Source organism: Piliocolobus tephrosceles, chromosome 11 (genome assembly GCF_002776525.5).
Source record: "Piliocolobus tephrosceles isolate RC106 chromosome 11, ASM277652v3, whole genome shotgun sequence".
Classification (NCBI taxonomy): Eukaryota; Metazoa; Chordata; class Mammalia; order Primates; family Cercopithecidae; genus Piliocolobus; species Piliocolobus tephrosceles.
The window spans coordinates 26,529,520-26,555,657 of NC_045444.1; the positions used below are offsets into that span (position 1 = coordinate 26,529,520).

A 26,138-nucleotide genomic window follows, 5' to 3' on the forward strand; every position below is an offset into this window, starting at 1 on the left:
CTTTGAGACCATTTAAAACAATAAATAGAATACAATCTCCAAGAACCTTCACATTTATAAGGGTTTTATGTATATGCATCTATTTTATTTGCTTGGACACTTAAAGTTTATACCACTATCACAGAGACTAACACACACACAGAGCGAGAGAGAGCGAGAGAGAGAGAGAGAAAGAGAGATTGAGATTTATTTCCCACTTCTCATTCTACTCCCTCACTATAAATTAAAAATATCTCTAACCCATTTCTCACTATCTGTTAGGCTTGGATGGGTGTTGATGCTTAGGAATGCTGTCCTCTTCTGACAGAAAACAGAAAAAAGTCATGAGGTTTTATTATCTCTTGACCTTCTTGCCAAATCTGAAATCCACTTGTTAACTATTGTTGATTTTCCTCTGGATGGAAAACTACATCCATCTGAAGAACCTATGATGACCGTTCCAGCTTGAGTTTCAAGCCTATATAGTTCCCCAGAGTCCCAGTTTTCTGAGCTTCAGGGTTTGGCACACAATCTATCTTTGTAATACGGCTTGTCCCAATGGATTGTTAAAATGATGACTATTTATATGTATATGCGCATGCTATTTTACTGTTATGTTTTCATGTTGCTGATGCCAGTTATATTTTTAACTAATACAATTTTATTGTATTTTTGCCCCGAAGCTATTTAAACCAAGCATACAATCTGGGGAATCTGATAAATAAGTAAATACAGAGCCCTGAAGGAAATGTGGCAACTGCTGGTAGAATTTATCCCAATATTTAAATGAATTCATTGGGACTAAATATTTATAGTTAGAAGATTAGCAACTGTACAGTGACAGAAAAAACCTGTTTTCTTCCTAATGTTAAAAAAAATGAAAATTAGTATTGCAAAACTTATATGTATGATATAAATATTTTTATTCTGAATATACTTTTTGGTATATAAAAATCGTTAAAGCCTCCTGAGAAAATAGCCAAGAATCATGCTGCAAATACAATGGAATATTTAAATTGTGAGGCCAACCTGGGGGAGAAGTCTTTTTCTTTTTTGATTATTTTAATGGAGTTTATACCTTTAACTTGTCATTCATAATAAAGTGCTTTGAAAATTAAAAAGCACTGTATGTTGGATGTGTGCAGAGCTCCCCGTTATCATCACCACGTGTCAGTCCTTGCTCTGTTCTTAGCTTTTCTGTGAATCACTATGTCTTAATAAATCCCACACTTAGGGCAGCCTTTTGCTTCAGATTTCTTCTCCAGACACTCTTCTCCAGCTCTGACATGACTTAGAAGCTGGTCTGGCAGCACATCCATAGCCTCATTCTGTTAACCAACAGAATGTGGACATACATTTGTCTGTTCCTGTCTGAGCAGAACCTGAATACCCCGCTAAGGAATTTAGCCTGCCCTCAGTTTCTAGAGATCCTCAGCAGACACATGCTTATTAAAAGCTACCTCCCAGACATTGGGCTAACTGGTTTGTGTTGGGATTGGTGAGGATACACTGCCCTGCTCTTTTCTATGTAACGTGGGATAAACTCCCTAGGGGATGCTGCCTACTCGATGGTAGTATGATCTCCGCTGTGAACTAACAATGTAGTCAAGCCTAAGTCTTTCTTCTTAAATCAACTGGGCCTTATCCCATTGGACCTTCATGACAGCCTATAGGTCATCTGGATTTGCCAATCTCTTGTTTTATTATTCATATGTCACTTCCCTAACTTTAACCTCACACATCCAGAGCATGTGTTTTTGTGTTTTCCCTTTAATTTCAACAAACTCCTTTTACCTCCTTATATGTAGTCACCACTAGAGATTATCCTGATAAGATGTTGGATGAAACCATTAAATTCATCATGAGTACATAGACTTTAGGACTTAATGATAAGTGAAAAAAAATCACATGATCTTAAGTCTTTATATATGTTTACTGTCTGAGTCAGTTAGAAAAGTTTAATAGAAGGGAATGGAAAATAATGTGTGGATAACTAGGCAGAAGTTAAATTATCTTTAGTGTTCAAAACAGACATTCAAATAATAAGGTGAAACAGAAGCTTCGATGTAGAGTTCTAAATATTACCCTAGTAAGTTAAAGTATTATCGAAGCAATATCTACATAAAACATTGACTTAGTTCATTAAAATTTTACATTTTAACATCTAGAACACCATGAACATTTTGTTTAAAATGTAAATAAGTATCAGAAGAAAGATGAACTCTTACATTATCTAAATGTAAGTGAATAGATGCATTAATCTGCTGAATTGGCTATGTAAAGTAATGGCGAAACCAAGTTTCCCATTCACTGCTTGTATTAACCAATCAATGTAACAGATATGTTAGTTATCAAATATTAAGTAAAACAAATTACAATGTGGATAGGCTACATTTGGAAATGACCGATTGGTTTACCAGTGTGCTCAATGGTAGCAAATATTTTCTAGGAAAAAACTGAAGAAAAGATATTATTTGATCTTAAAAAATGATGTCAAACATTTTGTAGAAATAATGTGCATAAGCACATACTTATGAGATACCTCTGTGAGGGAGGGATGGAAAACATAATTTAAAAATTATTAATAATTTATTTATTCTTACTTCAGCCCTTTCTTCTCCCTTTTGCCTTTGTCCCATGAATTTGATATTCTATAATATACGGGTGTAGGATTATTCAATATTACAGATCTTTATAATATGTCTCCTTGTATTCTAAATGAGGGGTTAGCAAGCTGCAACCTGCAAACTAATTCCAGCCTACCACCTGTTTGTGTAAATAAAGTTTTATTGGAACCCTGACACGCTCATTTGCTGACATATTGTCTAGGGTTGCTACCATGCTACAACGGCAGCTTTGAGTAGCTGCAATAGGCAAAGCCTAAAATATTTACCGTCTGATCCTTTACAGAATAAGTTTTCCCACCCTTGTTCTAAACTATTCTAAATATTGTTTGTGATTCACAGAATATGATATTCAAGTACATACATATCAACAATAACAACCTAGGCACAATGACTAATTCCTTTAATTCCAGTGCTTTGGGAGGCTGAAGTAGGAGGATCACTTGAAATCAGGAGTTTGAGACCAGCCTAGGCAATATGGTGAGACTCTGTTTCTATACTTTTTTTTTTTCTTAATTAGCAGGGCATGGTGGCATGCACCTTAATTAGCAGGGCATGGCGGCATGCAGCTGCTTAGGAGACTGAGAGGAGAGGATTGCTTGAGTTCAGTTCTAGGTTTCAGTGAGCTGTGATTGTGCCAGTCCACTCAATCCTGGGTGAAAGAGTGAGACACTCTCTCTCTCCATATATAAATATATAGAGAGAATATATATATATATTGTGTATGTGTGTGTGTGTGTGTATATATATTCTGATACCAGAATGTTCCTGAGTATTAAATGCACAGTATTAAATGCACAGAGGATTGCGATTGCATTAATTTATGTGGATGCTTTTAGGCATCAAAGTTATTTGTAAAAAGATTTTGGATGTACATAATGGCAATACATTTTCCTTAGGTAGCCCATGCATGCACAAATGCCAACCTAGACTTCAAATAAATATCCTAACAAAAAGTGAATGATCTGTTCAGTATAGTGAAAGAATATAATATCTAAATGCAAATTCAGCTGAAGCTTCATATAAATAAGAAAACAAATGCTCACAGGTCAAATAGGTTCTAAAGGAAGCTAAATATCAACTACTTATCAAAGAAAAGGCAGCACTTTATCCCATTGCTTATTTTTTTCATTATCACAAAAGCATGGACATATCTCATTATGGAGGAGTGAAGTCATTCTTTTTTAGGTTACTCATATCTTTTGTTTCTATGTTGTTTATTTTTGCTGAATGCCTGAAATCCTACCATTTTAATAGTCATTAATCATAACTTGAGAATAGGGAATCAGAATTTAAAGACGATGGAAAGTAATTGACTTGTCATTTTTTTAAGCTCTGCTCAAAGAGCAGGACAACAGGCTGAGGTTCTTCATTAAAATTATGTCTTTACACTATTAATTATATCTTTAACAAAGCAAAGGATGTTACTCTGATGTCAAAGTGCATAATAATCCTCTTAATAAAAAAAGCTAAATTTATCCAGAAATACATGTGGACCCAATACCAATTTTCTGCATAGTAAAAATAAAGATAATTCGCTTCTTTCTTTCTATTCTTATGAACCATGTTCTAATATTTTATTTTTTTACATTACATTTATTGGATTTGTTTTAATTTTCATGATAAGCACATTGTTAGAAATATACTTTGTTATTAAGTGATTCAAAAGCCTTGAGTTGTCTTTAATTTTGATGTGAAAGTTGGTTTCAGTATTAAGGTTAAAATGACTTTTAAAAAGTTATTTTGCCTTGGAAAACAAAAAGAGGTTTCCTATGGATAAAATCCATTAATAATTAACACTGTTTATATATCTCAGTGGTATTTTATTCTAAGGAAAATAAATCAATCTGTGAGAGAATAAAGTTAAGCCAGACAATTTGTATTTCATTGAAAATAGATATTATATGTCTCTAAAATTAGAACCTAAGTTTTACTTTAATTGTATTTTATGAGAAAACAATCCATAGCTTTATTAAAAATAGTCAAAAATATCAGGACAGAAGAGTATATGATTTTGCCAAGTCTATAACACATAATTTGTGAATTCCCCCAAATTCAAAGTCAGTACTTTATTCTCAATAAAATTTAGTTACTGAAAAATAACAGCAGCTGGTTTTGCACTCTGTGTTTGTTTTGGTAAAAATGAACTGAATGAAGATTACAGAAAGACAGCAGAATAGAAAGCAACAGGAATATGTCTCTACACCCAGACAACAATTGCACTGGCAGGATCTTTCTAATGCATACTATTTAGGAACTCAAGTCTACTGAACCCTTGCAAGTTCCAGGGTAAGGCTTGGATGGTAAATTGTAGTTAATTTAGGTTAGTTTCAGCTCTTAGCACAGTCACACCTATGAATACCTCAAACCCCAGTTCTATGGCAAAGAATCAGGCCTGTGTTCCTGGAGCAGCTTGCACACAGCTTGTGCGATCCAGAGTAGACAAAAAGGATCTGCCCTCCAAATTTGAATCTGTGCTTTGATTATTGACTGTTGTCACTGATCTCAAAGGTGCAAGGAGATGGTGACCATTGTCATTGCACCTCTCTTCATTATTTCAAGTCCCTCCATCTCTAGCTGAAGTGGCTTCCAGGAAATTTTAAGAGCCAGTGTCCACTTTATTTCATTTTACTCAGTTCTTCTTTTGGGAGCTAGATATAAAAGACTAATACATTCAAACACAACCGCTTATACAGATGAAATTAGAAAGTTACAGTGTATACCAAGGGAAAGTCACAGGCTAAGAAATACTTGAAAAGACCTTGAATCTACACCCCAGGGTAATCTGTGGCACAGAGACAACCTACAAACATTTAAGGGGAAGAATCACTGCCAGAGTTATCACATTATTAGATTCACATTTCTAGTTTTCAACAACAAAAACAAAAATCACAAGGCATGCAAAGAAGCAAGAGTATATGATTAAAAGAAAACAAAATAAACCAATGAAAAATATCTCTGACAAAGATCTAATGGTGGATCTATAAGACAAAGAATTTAAAACAACTGTCTAAAAGATGCATAAAGAAGTCAAAGAAGATGTGGAGGAAGTCAAGAAATAATGGATGAACAAATGAATTATCAATAAAGAAATAAGCCTAAAAAGGAACTAAAAAAAATCTGGAGATGAAAAGTACAATAACTAAAATGAAAAATTCACTAAAGAGATTCAAAGGCAGATTTCAGCTGGAAGAAGAAAAAACCGGCAAACTTGAAGTCACAAGAATGGAACTTACTGATCTGAGGAAAAGAGGGAAAAAAAATAAAAGAAAGCTTTACACAGCAGCAGAGACTTGTAGGACACCATGAAGAAGAGCAATGTATAAATTTTCCAGAAGAAGGAAGCAAGGAAGAGAGAATATTTAAATACAACTTCAAAGTTTGATGAAACACATGAATATATACATCCAAGAAGCTCAACCATCCTCAAGCAGTATGAACTCAAAGAAATCCACACCAGAACACATTATACGCAAATTATCTAAAGCAAAAGGGAAAATCTTGAAAGTGGCAAGAGAGAGGATACTTATCACATTTGAGAGATTCTCAATAAGATTATCAGCAGATTTCTCATTAGAAACTTGGATAGCAGTGTGGGCTGATATGTATATCCAAGTTTCTGGTGAGCAATCTTTTGATATATGTATATATACACATATATATGTATATATACTTGGGTGATATGTTAAGTGTATATATACACACATACATATACACACATGTACCTATATGTATATGTGTACCAGCCCAAACTGATTATGTGTGTGTGTGTAAATTTGTAAATTCAAAGTGTCAAAAGAAAAAAAAAAAAAATTGCCTGGGCATGATGGCCCATGCCTGTAATCCTGGTACTTTGAGAGGCCAAGGCAGGCAGATCACTTGAGGTCAGGAGTTTGAGACCAACCTGGTCAACATGGTGAAACCCCATCTCTACTAAAAATACAAAAAAATTAGCCAGGCATGGTGGTGTACATTTGTAATCCCAGCTACTTGGGAGGCTGAGACAGGAGGATTTCTTTAACCTGGGTGGCGGAGGTTGCAGTGAGCCGAGATTATGCCACTGCACTTGAGCCTGGGTGAAAGAGACTCCGTCTCAAAAAAAAAAAAAAAAAAAAAAAAAAAAAAAAAAAAAGAAAAAGAAAGAAATAAAGAAACAAAAAATAACAAAAATCCTATCATCCAAGAATCCTACATCTGGCAAAAGTGCCCTTCAAAATTGAGGGTGAAATTAAGACCTTCCCAGATGAACAAAAGCTTAAGGAGTTCCTTATCGCTAGACCTTCCCTGCAAGAAATGCTAAAGGGAGTTCTGCGGCAAAATAAAAAGACAATAGAGAGTAACTTGAAGGTGTATAATGTATAAAAAAGTAAAAATTACAAGAAAGGTAAATATGTGGGTAATTACAAAGTCTAGTATTATTTTAACAGTGGCTTGTCACTATACTTCTTGTTTTCTACATAGTTTAGAAGACTAACTTTGAAAACATTATTATTCTAAAAGCTAGTACTATTGTACCTTTTGTTTGCAACTCACATTTTGTTTTGTATATAATTTAAAAGACTAATGCATTTTTAAAAATGTTATTAGTTTGTTTCAGACACATAATGTATTTGGTTGGTGCAAAAGTAATTGTGTTTTTTGCCATTAAAAGCAATGGCTTTTGTACCAACCTAATACAAGGAGGTTATTTTGTGACATCACTAACTGAAAGGAGTGTGGACAGAGATGTAAAGAAGCAGGGTTTTTTTATGTTATTGAAATTAAACTGCTATAAATACAAATTAGAGTGTTATAACTTTAGGATATTAAGTGTAATCTCAGAATAACCACAAGGATAATAGCTATAGAATATACACAAAAGCAAATGGGAAAGAAATCTAAACATTTCACCACCAAATGTCAACTAAACATAAAAAGGGCAGTAGTGCAAGAATTGAGGGATACAAAGTACTAAAAAATATATAGGAAACAAATGGTAAAATGACAGAAGTCCCTCCTGATCATTCAAGACTTAATAAAGGAAGGAAATACAGACATATGTTACAATATGGAAGACACTTGGTGACATTATGCTGAGTAAAATCAATCAGTCACAAACAAAAACAAATACTGTAGGATTTGTTTTAAATTAGATACTTAGAGTTATTAAAAGCATAGAGACAAAAAGTAGAATGCTTGTTTCCAGGGCCTAGAGAGAAGGAAGAACAGGTAATTATTGTTTTATGATTAGAGTTACAATTTTGCGAGATAACAAGAGTTTTAGATATGAATGGGTGTTGATGCTTGTACAACAATATGAATGTACTTAAAACCACTGAAATGTGCACTTATAATCTTTAAGATGGTAGACTTTGTGCTATGTGTATTTTAGCACAATTAAAACAATGTTCTCATGAAACAAATGAAGAGATGACTGAGTCAGTATTTGTATTTTTGTACAGTATTTATTGGTATCTTGTTTTCTATGTGATAAGGGTTAAAGCCTGCTACTAAAGATGATGGTTTAGCTAAGATAGGGTATTATATAGATTGGAAGTCAAAATATATTGGTTTTATTTTCCATTCCTTGTATGCCTAAATATGTACTCAGTTTTCCATTAAAAATCAGGTTTTGATAGATACACTGCTTTGAGTGGATTCAACCTCCCTTGGTAGGACATTGGTTTCTTTCTGGTACATAGCATTCTCAAACTATCTTGAGTTTCCACAAATAACATACACAATTGTTTGAAGCCAGAATCTCCCCTAAAAATGTCCGTCGGGTTCAAAAGTCATTGTCTCAGTCAACATCTCTAACACAGATGCCATCAGCTCCTTTCAGGAAGCAGCATAAATGTTTTTGTTACCATTACATACTCATAAGGATACGACTTTAGCTTGCTGAGACCTTTTCCTCATCTACACAATAAAATAACTGAACTAAATGAGCTTGATATCCTTCCAGTTCCTATTTTTTTTTCAATCTATGAGATAAAATTTTATGAAAGACAAATACGGTCTTTGTGGGTACTGAAGAAATAGTGTGAGAATGTCCACAACTATTGCAATGAAAAAGTCCTGGAATCTATTTTATCAGGGTGAATTGTGAAAAGTAAAGGAGAATAGAAACAAAAAAGACAGACTTACTGTAACTATTTAATGTAAGGACCTAGATCCCTTTCAGTGTCCTTTGTGAAATTTTATTACAGTGATCTGTAGTAAGAAGAAACACCTTTCGTCATCTTTAATTGAAATTGAGTATGCAATTGAGAGCAAGGTAGCACTTACTGGGGGTTCATTTAAATGTTAATTCACAGAAAGTTAGGGGAAAAAAGAGATTATATTCTATACCTGCAGAGACAGGTGACTAAATATAGGAATTAAGAGCAGTTAGTCTTTGGAACTTCAGCTGCATAATCTTGGGAAAATATCTAAACCTCCCTGAATAGTATTTACTGTGAAGATTAAATGAAGTAACAAATATAAAATGTCTGACAATTAGTGGGTCATTGACATACATTAACTCCCTTTTCTTCCGCTATATTATCACCAATATCTTCTCATGGGCACTTACTTATTGCTAAATAATATAAACAGAAAGATTTAATTTTTTTTCTGTCTTTCGGAAATTCACTATTGGGCAAAGCGGACATAAAAGAAATAAACAATAACAAAAGATATGGAAGACAGCCTGTCAGTTTCATTTTATTGAAGTGTGAACTGAAATTTCCAGTATTTATTGAATAAATGAAAATGATTACATTGTACTAAGAAAATGTACAAACTCCATTGATACAATTAGTCTTATAATATTATCATGACACTAAACTCTACGATCTAGGGGTGAGATAAAGAAAAAGAAGAAAAGTACTACCTACATAAGATAGGACAAACAAGGGATGGATTCTGAGAGTCTAATCAAATTTTGTGTCCGAGAAATACACTCTTTTATTCAACAATTATTTACTGAGCATTCACAGTATCAAATAACATGCTTAACTATAAAAGAAAAACACAAGATAAAATTAATCTAGTTTTCTTCTTAGATCTGGGAACAAGAAATTAGTGAGGAAAATGAATGAATGAATGAATGAAGAAAAAAAACAGAGGAGAAATTTCCAAAGCAGAAGCAAAGATAAACAGTTAAAATAGAAGAATAAGAGCATATGTGCACATGTATACTAATAATATTACACAATTAGCTGCCTAGTGGATTTAGAAACTTGTTAAAGATTAGTTATAATACATTTAAATTGTAGGTCAATACATACTTTTATACTTTTTTAGGAAAAACACCTTTCTTTCTTTATCAAGTACTTGCTGAATTATTTGGTGTAAATTATGTGTTTTTTTGTTTTGTTTTGTTTGTTTGTTTGAGACAGTGTCTCAATCTGTCACCCAGGATGGAGTGCAGTGGTGCAATTTCAGCTCACTGCAACCTCCACCTCCCAGGTTCAGGGCGATTCTCGTGCCTCAGCCTCCAAAGTAGCTGGGACTACAGTTGTGCTACCATGCTCAGCTAATTTTTGTATTGTTTGGTAGAGGCAGGATTTCACCATGTTGGCCATGCTGATCTCTAACTCCTGACCTTAAGTAATCTGCCTGCTTCAGCTTCCCAAAGTGCTGTGATTACAGGAGTGAGCCACCATGTCCAGCTTATTTGGTGTAAATTGTTACAAACATTTCTGAATAGAAATTTACCCGGGGAAATAGCTATCTAAAGATATTGAACACTTTTTTATATGTTTATTTCAAAAGTGGCTTATTCCAGGGGTGAAATACAGTTGAGATTTCCCCAAAAAAGTGTAGTAAAAGTTTACATAATTCAGTGAATTAAACTGTCAACAGTGAGATGAGATTAATTTTATATGTGGTATTTAATAGATGTGATGTATATCCAGACTCTCCTTATTTTACTATACTGTTCAGGGAGTTAATGAAAATACTGAAGTTTCATAATAACTTTATTATTTATGTCCTTATAGGTAAATCCACCTTTTCACAAGAACCTTGCAATACATGAATAAAAATTGTCAGACCTGGGCTTTAGAGGAAGTTCCCTCATAACAAATTCTGTAGGGATCCAGCCCTACTTACTTTTCCATTGAGACAGACTGTTCACCAAGTCTATCACTGATGGGCATTTGGGTTGATTCCATGTCATTGCTATTGTGAATAGTGGATTTAGAAACTTGTAAACCCTGCAATGAACATACACGTGCATGTATCATTATAATAGAATGATTTATAATCCTTTGGGTATATACTCAGTATTGGGATTGCAGGGTCAAATGGTATTTCTGGTTCTAGGTCTTTGAGGAATCTCCACAGTGTCTTCCACAATGTTTGAACTAATTTAGATTCCCACCAACAGTATAAAAGCATTCCTATTTCTCCATAGCCTCGCTAGTATTTGTTTCTTGAGTTTTTAAATGTTCACCATTCTGACTGGCATGAGATGGTATCTCATTGTGGTTTTGATTTGTATTTCTCTAATGATCAGTGATGTTGAGACTTTTTTCATATATTTGAAACAGTGTTTTCTGAAAGTATATCTTCCTTGTCTATAAGAAGTTTGGAAATGAGAAAAAGAAACAGCATGATATTAAGAGAAAAAAAGTGGGTATAAATTAATCTAGGAGAAACTATTCATTTATACTTTCCCATGTATTAACCATATTGATGATGAAAAACTGATCATCACTATAGAACTCCTTTTTGAAGAGAAAGGTAAGGAGGAGAACAAGACATCTAACTAGACCCAGACAAGTAATTCTTCTTCCACACAGAGGAAACAAAATATTGAGTCAACTATAACACTTCCAAGAGATTTCTTGAGAGAAAATACCGAAAGTCAATAGCAGCAACATAGATACCATGGGTGAAGAAGGAGGAAGTTGGAAGACCTGTTCATAGTTGCAGGATGTGAGAACTGGTCCCCAGAAACCAAACCAGACCTAAGGAAGGGAGCAAACCAGACCTAATGAAGGGAGCAAAACTGTGTCACACAAAAATAAAGAAAAATAATTAAAATAAAGTGAAAAAAGCCTCTGAGAAATATGAGATTATGCAAAGTTATCAAACATGCAACTCACTGGCATTCCAGGGAGAGAAGATTAAGCAACTTGGAAAACATATTTGAGAATATAGTCCATGAAAATTTCCCCAATCTTACAAGAGAGGTCAACGTACAGATACAAGAAATTCAGAGAACTCCTGCAAGATATATACAAGATGACCATCTTCAAAACACATAGTCATCAGCTTTCCCAAGGTCAGCATGAAAGAAAACATCTTAAAGGCAGCTAGAGACAAAAGTCCTATCACTTACAAAGTGAATCCTATCAGACAAATGTCAGACTTCTCTGCAGAAACCTTACAAGCCAGAAGAGATTGTGAGCTTATTTTTAGTATTTTTAAAAGAAACACGAAGCCATAATTTCATGTCCTGACAAACTAAGCTTCATAAATGAAGGAGAAATAATGTTTTCTTTCTCAGAATAACAATAGCTAAGGGAATTCTCTACCACTGGACTGGTCTTATAAGAGATGTTTAAGGGAGTTCTAAACATGAAAATAAAAGAATAATACTTGTTACTACAAAAACACATGCATATAGCCCACAGACCCTATAAAGCAACTACACAATCAAGAGTACAAAGCAAACTTCTAATAGCATCATGATAGAACCAAAATCCCTTATATCAATATTAGCCTTGAAAGCAAATAGTCTAAATGCTTCACTTAAAAGACAGTGACAAATTGGATTTAAAACAAAACAAGCACCAACTTTCTGTTGCTTTCTACAGATCCATCTCCCATGTAATGACATACACAGGTTTAAAGTGAAGGGATGGAGAAAGATCTATCACACAAATGGAAAACAAAAAAGAGCAGGGATTGCTATTCTTGTACCAGGTAAAATAGACTTTAAACCAACAACAGTAAAAAAGGGCAAAGAAGGGGATTATGTAATGATAAAGGGTTCAATTCAACAAAAATACTATGCACCCAACATTAGGGCACCCAGATTCATAAAACAATTACTTCTAGATGTAGGGAAAGGCTTAGACAGCTACACAGTAACAGTGGGAGACTTCAATGCCCCACTGACAGCATTAGACAGATTCTGAAGGCAGAAAATTAACAAATGAATTCTGTTACTCAATTAAATTCAGCACTCAACCAACTAGATTTAATAGACATCTATAGAATACTCCACTGAACAACCAGAATATATATTCTTCTCATCTTCACTCGAACATAATCTAAGATCAACTACATGCTCAGTCACAAGCAAGTCTCAATAAATTTTTAAAAAATCAAAATCGTATCAAGCATCTTCTAAAACTACCATGAAATAGAAATAGAAATCAATAGACAGAAGAACTCTCAAAACCACACAATTACACGGAAATTAAACAACTTGCTTCTAAATGACTTACATGTAAACATCAAAGTGAATGCAGATATTTAAAAAAATCTTTGAAACAAATGAAAAATAGAGATATAGCATATTAAAATCTGTGGGATTTGACAAAAGTTGTCTTAAGAGGAAAGTCTATAGCACTAAACACCTACATCAGGAAGGTAGAAAGATCTCAAATTAACAATTTAACATTGTACCTTAAGGAACTAGAAAATCAAAAACAAATCAATCCAAAGCCTAGCAGAAGAAAATAAATAACTAAAAATGAAAGCAGAACTAAAAGAAATTTAGAATCCCAAAAGACTATACAAAGGATCAGTGAAAGAAAATGTTAGTTCCTTGAAAGAATAAACAAGATCAATAGGCCACTAGCTAGACTAACAAAGAACAAAAGAGAGAAGATCCAAATAAGCACAACCCCAAAGGACAGTGGTGACTTTACAATTGATCCCACAGAAATGCAAAAGATTCTCCAAGACTATTATGAACACCTCTGTGTGTACAAACCAGAAAACCTAGAGGAAATGAATAAATTCCTGGAAACACTTCCAGGAACTTCCTAGATTAAATCAGAAAGAAATGGAAACCTTGAACAGACTGGTAACCAGTTCTGAAGCTGAATCCATACTAAATATCTTACCAGACAAAAGAGTCCCAGACCAGATGGATTCACAGTCAAATTCCACCTGACCTACAAAGAAGAACAGGTGCCAATCCTACTGAAGCTATTCCTAAAAACTGCAGAGGAGGGACTCCTTTGTCATTAATTCTACGAAAGCAGTATCATCCTGATACCACAAATCAGATACAATGAAAAAAGAAAATTGCAGGTCAATATTCCTAATGAATACAGACACAAAAGTCCTCAACAAGTTACTAGCAAATGAATCTAGTAGCATATTAAGAAGTTAATCCATCGTGATCAGTATGCTTTATTCCTGGGATGCAAGTTTGGTTCAACATATGAAAATCAATAAATGTGAACCACCACATAAACAGAATTAAATATAAAAACCATATGATCATCTCAATAGATGCAGAAAAAGTCTTTGATAAAATCCAACATCTTTTCATGATAAAAACCCTCAACATATTAAGCAACAAAGGAATATTTGCGAAAATAATAAGAGCTGTCTGTGACAAACCCACAGTAAACATCATACTGAACAGGCAAAACCTGCAAGCATTTCCCCTAAGGACTGGAACAGGACAAGGATTTCTACTCTCACCACTTCTATTTAACATAGTAGTGGAATCTCCAGAGAGAGCAATCAGTTAATAGAATGAAATAAAAGACATCCAAATAGGAAATGAAATGGTCAAATTATCTGTCTTAACTGATGACATTATTCTATCTAGAACCCCTAAAGACTCTTCCAAAAGGCAACTATCCCAGATAAGTGAATTCAGTAAAATTCCAGGATACAAAAGTAACATACAATCATTAGTAGCATTTCTATACATCAATAGCATTCAAGCTGAGAAATGAATCAAGAATGCAATCCCATCTACAATAGCTACAAAAATAAAATATCTAGTAATACATCTAACAAAGAAGATGCTGAAAGAAATTAGAAATGACACAAACAAACAAAAAACCATTGCATGCTCATGGATTGCAAGAGTCAATATTATTAAAATGTTCATACTGCACATAACAATCCACAGATTCAACACCATTCCTATCAAAATACTAGCATCATTTTTCACAGAATTAGAAAACCATTCTAAAATTCATATGAAAAAAAAAAATCCAAACAGCCAAAGCAACCCTAAGCAAAAAGAATAAAGCTAGAGACATCACATTACCCAACTGCAAACTATACAACAAGGCTACAGTAGCCCAAATAGTATGATAATGGTACAAAAACAGACACACAGATAAATGGAACAGAATAAAGAACTCAGAAATAAAGTTGCACACCTACAGCTGACTGTTCTTCAACAAAGTCAACAAAAATAAGCAATGAGGAAAGGACTTCCTATTCAATAAATGATGTTGAGAACACTGGCTAACCATATGAAGAAGAATGAAATTGTAGCTCTATCTATTACTATATACAAAAAAAAATTAAAAACTCAAGATAGCTTAAAGACTTAAATGTAAAACCTCAAACTATAAAAATCCTAGAAGAAAACCTAGGAAGTACTCTTTTAGATATTGGCATAGGCAAATAATTGATGACTAAGTCCTCTAAAGCAATTGCAACAAAAGATATTTATAAGTGAGACCTAATTAAACTAAAGACCATTTGTCAAGCAAAATAAACTGTCAACAGAGTAAACAGACAATCTACAGAATGGGGGAAAGTCTTTGCAAACTATGCATCTGACAAGGAACTAATAGCCAGAATTTATAAAGAACTTAAAGAAATCAATAAGAAAAAAAAAAAAGTTCATTAGAAAGTAGGCCAAAGACATGAACAGACACTTCTCAAAAAGAAGACATACAAGTGGCCGGGAAACATATGAAAAAATGCTCCACTAATAATCAGAGAAATGAAAATCAAAACCACAATGAGATACCATCTCACACCAATCAGAATGGTTATTATTAAAAAGTCAAAAATTAACAGATGTTGGTGAGACTGTGGAGAAAAAGGAACACACACACACTGTTGGTAGAAATGTAAATTAGTTCAGCCCCTGTGGAGAGAAGTTTGGACATTTTTCAAAGGAGTAAAAACAGGGCCAGGGGCAGTGGCTCAAACTCGTAATTCCAAGTGGCACTTTGGGAGGCAAAGGTGGATGGATCCCATGAGGTCAGGAGTTTGAGACCAGCCTGGCCAACATGGTGAAAACCCATCTCTACTAAAAATACAAAAATTAGCTGGGTGTGGTGGTTAACACCTGTAGTCCTAAGCCAAGAGTTGTGTGAACCCATGAGAATTGTGTGAACCCAGGAGGTGGAGGTTGCAGTGAGCTGAGATCACACCACTGCAGTCCACCTTGGGCAATAGAGTGAGACTCAGTCTCAAACAACATCATCATCATCAACAACAACAACAACAACAGAACTACTATTTGACCCAGCAATCCCATTACTTGGTATATACCAAAAGGAAAATAAATCATTCTACCAAAAAGACACCCATACTTGTATATTTATCACTGCACTACTCACAGTAGCAAAGACATGGAATCAACTTAGGTGCCCTTCAGTGGCGGATTGGATAAAGGAAATGTGATACATATATACCATGGAATACAATGCAACCATAAAAAGGAACAAATTATGTCATTTACAGCAACATGAATGCATCTGGAGGCCATAATCCTAAGTGAATTAACACAGAAACAGAAAATCATATATTAGATGTTCTTACTTGTAAGTAGGAGCTAAACCTTTGGTACACATGAACATGAAGATGGGAACAATAGAGTCTCCAAAATGGAGAGAGGGAATGGGAGCAAGGGCGGAAAAAGTTCCTATTGGCTGCTATGTTCACGATCTGGGTGACAGAATTAATAGAAGTCCAAACCTCAGCATCATGCAAAATACTCTTACAATAAACCTGCAAAAGTATCTCCTGAATCTATTATAAAATTTATCAAAAAATAAATTATTTTTGCAAGTGATTTTAGAGAGAATACATATTGAACTTAAGTTAGAAATTTTCTGAAATGAAGATTATATATGGAATGTTCCATTTCCCAGTTTCTCCTCCTCCTTTACTATCAAAAGTTAATTTAAGGTTATTTCTACCCTTTTGAAAACAATTTGAGTTGAGAGAAATTGTACCATATGCTCTGCTTACCCATGCAGTGTAAAGCAAAGTGCTGAGCAATTATTTGGTGGATTTGATCAGTTTTGACAAGCAGTCTTGAAATTCAAGCCAGAATCCCCTGCTCTTTCTTCCACAGCAGGTTTGGGGACTGAATTATATGACTATTAAATAATGTCTATTATATAAATAGTATAAATATATGACTATTAAATAATGTATAATATAATAATAATATGACTATTAAAGCAAATTTCTACTTTACCTTGGCAATCGCTCACAAATTCTAACGTGCAAATGACTTTGCTGATCAGCTTTAACAATCTGTGTCATCATTTTACAACTTCTATACCAGAATATACAATCAAAATAATAATGAATAGCAATATTTAAGTTCCACTTGAAATCCTTTGAATTGTCTTTTATCAAAGTCATCCTAGAACATTAACTTTCCTCAATTCCTCCACCTTGTAGTCGCCATGTAGAATATTTGATTAGGGAATCCTAGTCAAATGTATAATCTGATCAATATAAATTGGTTCAAGAACTCTCCTCATTCTTTGTTTGAAGCATGTCAAGGAGTCATGTGGACTAACTGGATCATTTCCATAATTATATAAAAAATACACGACATTCACATTGACAGTATACCCTTTATAGTAATCTATTAGTGAAATAGAGGTGCTCTAAATAAGGCCATTAACATTAAATAGCCACTGCTTCTATAACAATGAAACCTGAGATATTATCTACAGAGCCTACAAAGGGATGTACCACTAAATTTGGATGCTCATGAGGGAAAAGCAATCTTTTAAAAATTTCATAATATATAATGATTGTTTAAACTTAGTGATAAATACGCATACAAGAGAAGGATGTGATCTCACGTCTGAGATGACAATAAATTAATTTTAGGGCAATTTATATTTCACAGCACATTATGGAGCAGTATTAGCAGACCACAGATGCACACCCCATGAGGAGCCTTAAAAGACATCTGTGAGGAAGGAAAAATACTGTTTATATTAAAAATGTTATGTAGTGATGAAATGTCAACCACTCTTAGATGAATGTTTCAAATATTGGCAAAAAAAAGAAAAAGAGCTTTACATTCGCTTTTTCCTTTTTCACTCAATATTAATAATATACAAAAAGTTCCAGCTCATATATACTCATGGAACAACTAAACAGAGAAATGGATACGGTAATGAGAGAAGAGGTAAAGAGAGAAGATCGAGGTCTTGAACCTATTACCTAATGGAGAATGAGACAGAATATGAGACAGTAGCTTTATTGATAATCCTTTCTTCAGATTTTTGAAGCAAAATTGAATTCAAATATGCTCATGTTAAATCTTATAGGATGTCACAAATAATTTCTTCATTTGTTTTTAATATAATTTCTATAACGTCCATTGCCAGGGAAAGACACGAATCATGTCAAGACCATTAACCATGAGAACTTGTGTTTCATTGCCTCAGGGTATATAGGTCATTGTTTAGCCATATTTGGATCTTTACTGGGACTCTTATAATCCAAGTTATCCAGGTAAAATAAAAAAATCACACAATATATATTTTCATACATCACTCAGGGAATCCACAAAATAGCGGGGCTTCTTCTTAAAAACCTAGTATTATGTAGATAATTTAATAACCACTGTTTTAAGAATTTACAGTTTAAATGGAAAGAGGGGAAACAAAAGACAAAAGGAATCCATGTGAGATAAAATAATTTAGAAACTGTCTATCTTATAGGTTGACAAATATTGCAGAAGACAAAAATATCTCTGTGTAAAACATTTTAAAATGCTTTATTTTGTTCATGGAGTATATGATTCCCTTACCCCTCCACATTAAATAAATTACTTTGTTGCTTGTTTGTGCTAATATTTAAAATGAGCAGGTGCCATATGTATTCATCCTTTTATTTATTCTTTAGTCCTCAATAAATATTTGTGAGATAAATGAAATAAACATCTTTCAGTTTCTTAGCAGAAGAAAAATCTTTTAAAATGGTACTAATTATATGATTGTTTGACAGTCTAATGATTTTTTTTGTGTGAGATTTCCAACATGACTTCTAAATTACTAATATGCTCTATGATTGATCAAATTTTGCAAAGTAAGCCAGGCAAATGACAGGGTGATCATCCCCATGGATATGCTGAGAGCCATGGTCATAACCTCCTTCCTTTCTTAGCTTGTACTCCAGAAAGTCAATCAGTTGGAAATACATCCCCATTTAATCAGGGATTATTTCAAACCTCATGTAAACAAATTTTGTATGGAAATAAAAATAAAATTATTCCTTTCCTTTTTTTTTTTTTTTTTTTTTTTTTTTTTCTCTTTTTCACTGTTGAAATAGTTTTAGGGTTTGGATGAAATTAAAGAGAAGTAAAGCATGGAGTAAATGTAGAAAACAAAGACCACAGAAGGCATGCAGGAATAAAGAGGTATTGAGGGGAGAAACCAAAGGGAAAAGCAAAGGGGGAAAGGAAAGAGATAGCAAATGATTTTGTACAGTTTCACATGTATATTTTTGCATCATAAGAATTTATTTGTTATATAATATTCTCTGTAATACTCTAAGTATTATTATGCATCAACTTTTAAAATGAGATTTCATTAATTTATAAAATTACTAACCTTCTTTGGTACAATTGATCTGGGCTTCATCACTGAAGTCGCCACAGTCATTGTCACCATCACAGGCCCAGTGGCCTGGGATGCATCTGCCACTGGAACATCTGAACTGATTATCAAAGCAAGAGTGAACACAGCCCACCTCATCACTCCCGTCCCCACAGTCGTCATCTGGAAAGAAACATCAACATGAGGCAGTGAAACCTGAACCATGGAGAAAATTTTTCTTATGAAATATCTAACTGTTTTGTTGTTGTTGTTGTTTGAGACAGAGTCTTGCTCTGTCACCCAACCTGGAGTGCAGTGGCGCAATCTCGACTCACTGCAACCTTCACCTCCTGGGGCTCAAATGATTCTCCCACCTCAGCCTCCCAAGTAAGTGGTATCACAGATATATGCCACCACTCCCAGCTCATTTATTTTGTATTTCTTTAGTAAAGACGGGGTTTTGCCATGTGTTGGCTAGGCTGGTATCAAACTCTTGGCCTCAAGCAATCCACCCTCCTCGGCCTCCCAAAATGCTGGGATTATATATGTGAGCCACTGTGTCCAGCCCTTTTATTTATTAATTTTCTTCCTATATACAGGTTTTTTTTTTTTTTTTTTTTTTTTTTTTGGAAAAATTAATGATAATTGAATCAGTGGAACAACATTTCTTATAAACAGTGGAAGAATTATTTTCATCTTCATATTGCTTCTCCTTTGATTTAATATCAACTGCTAAACTGAGAGAAAAAATCCTTGACTTTGGATTTTGAAGCTTAATTTCTACTCCACACAGAAATAACTAACCACTGACTGAATGCATCTATGCACCTCGAAATAAGGAGGCAATGGCGACTGTAGGAGTTTCATGAAATGATACAACCAATAATATAATTATTGTGGAAGATTATTATTTAAACCTACAATTCTTATGCCCCATAGTTTATAATTCATCTTCAATACCCTTCCTTTCTCCCCGTTCTCCAACATGAGAACCCACTGTGTACCCTTCTTCCCTTGGATCCTCTGTATATATTTGTACTTGGAAACTATTGTACAGTATCATTAGAAATGATTTATATTCTTTATTAACTATTTCAGGAGGGAGAGGAGAGAAATGTGAAGTAAAATTAGATCAAATTAAAATAAATGGGTGGGAAGGTATTGATTCCTATATAATTAATTTACCTGTACTTGGCATAATTTAGCATAGTAATACAATTGAATATAAGAAAAAAATACTATTAGAACATAAGAGGAAACTGACAGAGTTGAGACTGTCTGGGTAATTCCATAGCAATGTATAAGCTTCTCCTTCTGAGGTTACATGCATGTTTTAGGGAACCTGAATTGTCCAAGTTATTTCCTCAATTGTCCACCTTACTACATGTTTGTAGAATTAGACCATGTCCAACATAAACATTTGAAAAACAAATCTCTATCACAGATCCATGGGGCAAATATTGAGCTCCATTATCTTTAATGTTAATTCCCACTGATGTGCCAGCTGCCTGGTCACTACTTGTTTTAGCCATTGGTGTTGGCTCTTACAGCTTCCCCTACAAAGTACCTCTGAAGAAAGCCAGGCAGTCCAGACCACCAAGCCTCCAATCAAATCAGTGCTCTAGAGTGAGCATTTGGTACTTGCCAGAGTCGCAGTGCCATTTGCTGCTAATGCATCTTCCACTTTTGCATACAAATTGTGTTAGTGGCTCACAAGTTGGGAATTCTGTGAAAGATATAAAAACGTCCAAAAGGTAACATGTTATTGACTGTGCATGACTTAATTTGTATCATTTGCTAATGTGATCAGAACTCCTTCCCTGTTCTCTACAAAGGCACAGAGGAAATGGCAGATAAACAAACACAGTGACTATAACTTCTTGAGGACATAGGACTCACATACTTCTATTATATTTTAAATGAGCGCTTTCCAGTGACTGAAAGCCTAGGAGAATTATTTGATGAAGGAAGGATTATTTGGATTCATTATACCGCTAGAAAAATGAATAGATGTCAACTCCATGCACCAAGGGACTTAACATTCACTCAGTGAATAACAGCTAATGGAGCTGTACACTCTGGAGCTGCAAAGTAATGTGTTTATGCTTTAACAGAGGAAGGCCTTTTCTGAATACAGAGAGCCAAAGATGGAAAGTCAGATCTCACTCTACCTCTGAAAGATGTTAACATTATAAGGTGAAAGTTAAAAAAAAAAATAAAATAAACACAATAAAATCATTTAGGTAAGCCAGTGTCACCTAGTTACCAAGAAAAGTATGAAATCTTAGTCTATGAAAAAAAAAAAAAAAAGTGAAAACCTGAAAAAAACATAGTAAAGAATTAGATTTTAAGATGAATTTTACACAATTAAATCAAGAGACCTCCTTACTAACCTTTAGATAATTATAGCAAAGAGGAATAGAATTAGCATAGAAAAAAGAGTTTGAAAAAGATAATTAGCCAATTTGAATATCAATACATCTAAAAGACAACACTGTCACAATAAAATCTGATAATCAATAGACAAAAAAGAGGGGTAATAGTAGTGAGAGAAAATATAATTCCTGAACACTTTATCCAAGGAATTTCGAATGGTTTACTAATATGTCCCAGGAGAAAGTTTTATTTTCTCTAATTCATATATAGTGAAAGTTATTCACCTAGAGTTTATTTAAGTTGCTCAATATCAGACCTTTAAGTTCTCAGGAGAATATGAATAGCATTACAAATCTTCACACACAAGAGCTCATTTAAAAGATACTTAAAGAAGAAAAAGAAGAAATAAGAAACTATTGGTTTAATTACACAAAGATAGAAAAAATACAGACCTATGGTCTATACATTTTTTTTTTTTTTTTTTTTTTTTTTTTTTTTTTTTTTTTGAGACGGAGTCTTACTCTATCACTCAGGCTGGAGTGCAGTGGTGAGATCTCGACTCACTGCAATCTCTGCCTCCCGGGTTCAATTGATTCTCCTGCCTCAGCCCCCCGAGTAGGTGGGACTACAGGTGCTTGCCACCACACAGGCTAATTTTTTGTTTTTTTTTTTAATTGGAGATGGGATTTCACCATGTTTTCAAGGATGGTCTCGATCTCCTGATATTGTTATCCACATGACTCGGCCTCCCAAAGTACTGGGATTACAGGCGTGAGCCACTGCGCCCGGCCCATATTCTTTAATTGTTCTTGTGACAGTGGAAGCCAATGACATTTTGTGACTATCTGTTTTTCCATTTAAGACAACTGACACAGAATCATAGAATATATTTGATGGAAGGCAATGCAGAGAATACAATTGGAAAATATTTACAAATATTTCACAAATATTCTCTGCATTGTCTCAGGGCTACTAAGAACAACTGATGGCTGAACAGGCTTGACTTCGGGTACTGAAACTTCTTCAGCCAAATCTATTCAAATGTTACCCATCAATCAATCAATCGTTTCAATTTTGTAGTTTTGAGCATCATTTTATTTTGGAGAAAAATGTATGAATAACAAAAATATATTTCTCTGCTTAAAAAATGGACTAATTGTGTCCAGTCGTTTTAGCTATAAGGCAACTGAAACTCAGAGAAATTAGACTTGCCTAATGATACATGTATCTCCTTAAGGAAAAACAGGTCTTAGAATTCAGTTCATGAAGCTTCTCATTCAGCACTTCTTCTACCATACTCTATTACCAATTTCCTATCTCACTTTCCCTTATCATCCATGAATGTACCTATATTGTTATTTTACTCTCCTCATATTCTTAGCATATACTAGGCATCAGGTTTAAACATTTCTCATACACTGTTTCATTTTGCAAAGGAGTACTTTCTTATGTTTATCAGAAACGTGTCTCTAAATACTCTCACTATTTTAGGATTCAGTTAACAAGATTTTGTCCATGTCAGCCACTCCTTCGTAAGTGTCTTTTGATTGTTCCTTAACAAGATAGTGAGAACTTACATTTATGCTTCAAGAATCAGCACGAAAGTTGTCTGAAATATGCTTTTTTCCTTAGAAAGAAACTGTTTAGTGGATGTACTGCAATGTAGAAGATGTACTGTAGACAAGAGTCAGGACATTTAAATGAACAATGCTGGATATTTCCATCATTTAGAGTTTTTTTATTATCTTATTTCTAAATTATATAACACTATCAACTTTTTATTTATTTTTATAGGGCAGATTGTACCAAGATTCACCTAATCATTTCTGTGACACTTTTCTAAGGTTTTCTTCCTGATAATTTCCTCCTAAGAGTTGAGGACTTCACATAGTACTCCAGGTAGTTAGCTCTGTACAAAATTAGGTTACTAAGTATTTTCTTAGTACATTAACTAAGGAAGTACATCGGTGATAGTATCTTTAGGAAATGAGAATTTCAAGTGATATTACTGTAACTACTCTAGAATGGTTTACATTTTTACCTTAAAATCTATGACATTTTTAAGTTTATATTAGTACGGTTCTTGGCAAATCACAAGTAGTTGGAATTAATAATAAAAGAGGAGCAAATTAATTTTGTCTGACAGTGTAAAGACTTACTTTGTGTGTTATCCTAAACGTAACACCTGAAATTAAAATTAGAGGCTAGAATATTCACCTCCATTCTTAAAGTAGTAAAACATCAAATCAACTTGGGGCATGCAAGGACTCTCTCTAATATGTGGCAGAGCTGGGAAGAGAGAGTCAGTCAAGGACACCAGCAGAGACAGCGAATGAATGGTCTTCAGATGGTAGCCATCTTTTATATTGGTAACTTGTCCAGTGACAAAATAAATTGATATTACTTCACAAATAACATAAAGAGAAAGTGGTGGCTTCATACTCGATCTGATGGATTTGGCTGTCTTGGTTACCCGTTTATTTACTTTTTAAAAAGCAATTTATTTGTGTGAGTTTACATCTAAGTACATTCATCTAAGGTACTGACATTTGAATGAAAATTATTGTAAAACTTAACAAATTTGTATTGTTTCATGATTACCAAAATCACACCTTAAGATATGAATTTTAAGATAAATTTAACTTTTTAAAAACCAGGCAATGTCATGAGAGCCTAAATGTGATGAAAAAAAAAAAAAAATAGGTAGAAAGGAGGCAAAGACTTATATCAAAAGTTATCCTGCAGAAACCCAACAGATATTCTGTCATGTAAGGGGAAGTACTAGGAAGAAAATTGAAAATGCCTAAAGGCATAATATTAATCAATACTTCTAAGGAAGTTTCTTTTATTACCTAATGAGATATTGAGAACTTATGTTTATGTTTCAAGAATCAACATGAAAGTTGTCCAAAATACGCTTTTGTCCTTAGATAGATAATAACTGGTTAGTGGATGTACTGTAGTGTAGAAGATGGACTGTAGACAAGAATCAGGGCATTTAAACAGAGAATCAACTCAAGTTTTGGTTCAAATGAGTAAACAATAAAATAGGGACTCAGATATGATGAGATCTAATCTTTAAAAATAACATTATATCTTTTTTGACTCTATAATAAGTTAATTCAAAATTTTGTATCTCTCTTCTATAAACTTAAGAGCATATTAATCAACATTCCAAGTTTTGCTAAGAAAAAAATATATCATCCTAAGTATCTGAAAACTTTTGAAACTGATGATATTTCATTGGTTAGGAAATTTTCAATGTAAGTTTTAAAATTAATTCCAACTGTTAGATTTTAACACTAAAAAGTAGTCAAAAAAATGAAGTGGAAATTAGCTCTGAATATATAAAACAAAATTCTCAAACTAAATTTAAAAATCAAAAATCCAATACATTCAACCTCTAAGAAAATGAGACATTTACCTTCTGCCCACACTGAATAAAATATAAACACATGGGGGCGGAGCAAGATGGCCAAATAGGAACAGCTCCAGTCTCCAACTCCCAGTGCGAGCGACACAGAAGACCTGTGATTTCTGCATTTTCAACTGAGGTACTGGGGTCATCTCACTAGGGAGTGCTGGACAATCAGTGCTGGTCAGCTGCTGCAGCCCGACCAGTGAGAGCTGAACCAGGGCGAGGCATCGCCTCACCTGAGAAGCGCAAGGGGGAAGGGAATCCCTTTTCCTAGCCAGGGGAACTGAGACACACAATACCTGGAAAATCGGGTAACTCCCACCCCAATACCGTGCTTTAAGCAAATGGGCACATCAGGAGATTATATCCCACACCTAGCCGGGAGGGTCCCAAGCCCACGAAGCCTCCCTCATTGCTAGCACAGCAGTCTGCGATCTAACCGCAAGGCAGCAGCAAGGCTGGGGGAGGGGCGCCCGCCATTGCTGAGGCTTAAGTAGGTAAACAAAGCTGCTGGGAAGCTCGAACTGGGTGGAGCTAACAGCAGCTCAAGGAAACCTGCCTGTCTCTGTAGACTCCACCTCTGGGGACAGGGCACAGCTAAACAACAACAAAAAAAGCAGCAGAAACATCTGCAAATGCAAACGACTCTGTCTGACAGCTTTGAAGAGAGCAGTGGATCTGCCAACACGGAGGTTGAGATCTGAGAAGGGACAGACTGCCTGCTCAAGTGGGTCCCTGACCCCTGAGTAGCCTAACTGGGAGACATCCCCCATTAGGGGCAGTCTGACACCCCACACCTCACAGGGTGGAGTACACCCCTGAGAGGAAGCTTCCAAAGTAAGAATCAGACAGGTACATTTGCTGTTCAGCAATATTCTATCTTCTACAACCTCAGCTGCTGAAACCCAGGCAAACAGGGTCTGGAGTGGACCTCAAGCAATCTCCAACAGACCTACAGTTGAGGGTCCTGACTAT

At 34.5% G+C, this 26,138-nt stretch overlaps 1 protein-coding gene across 1 annotated transcript in view; it reads right to left on the bottom strand.

The window, feature by feature from the left end:
* The window catches only part of LRP1B (LDL receptor related protein 1B), a 1,636,277-nt gene that overhangs the window by 703,637 nt on the left and 906,502 nt on the right, over positions 1–26,138 (bottom strand). Inside the window, exons 19-20 of the mRNA XM_026453105.1 lie at positions 21,015–21,095; positions 19,385–19,552 (exon numbers count right to left, since the gene is read on the bottom strand). Coding sequence (XP_026308890.1) covers positions 19,385–19,552; positions 21,015–21,095 — 249 coding nt within the window. The remainder of the gene's footprint in view (positions 1–19,384; positions 19,553–21,014; positions 21,096–26,138) is intronic.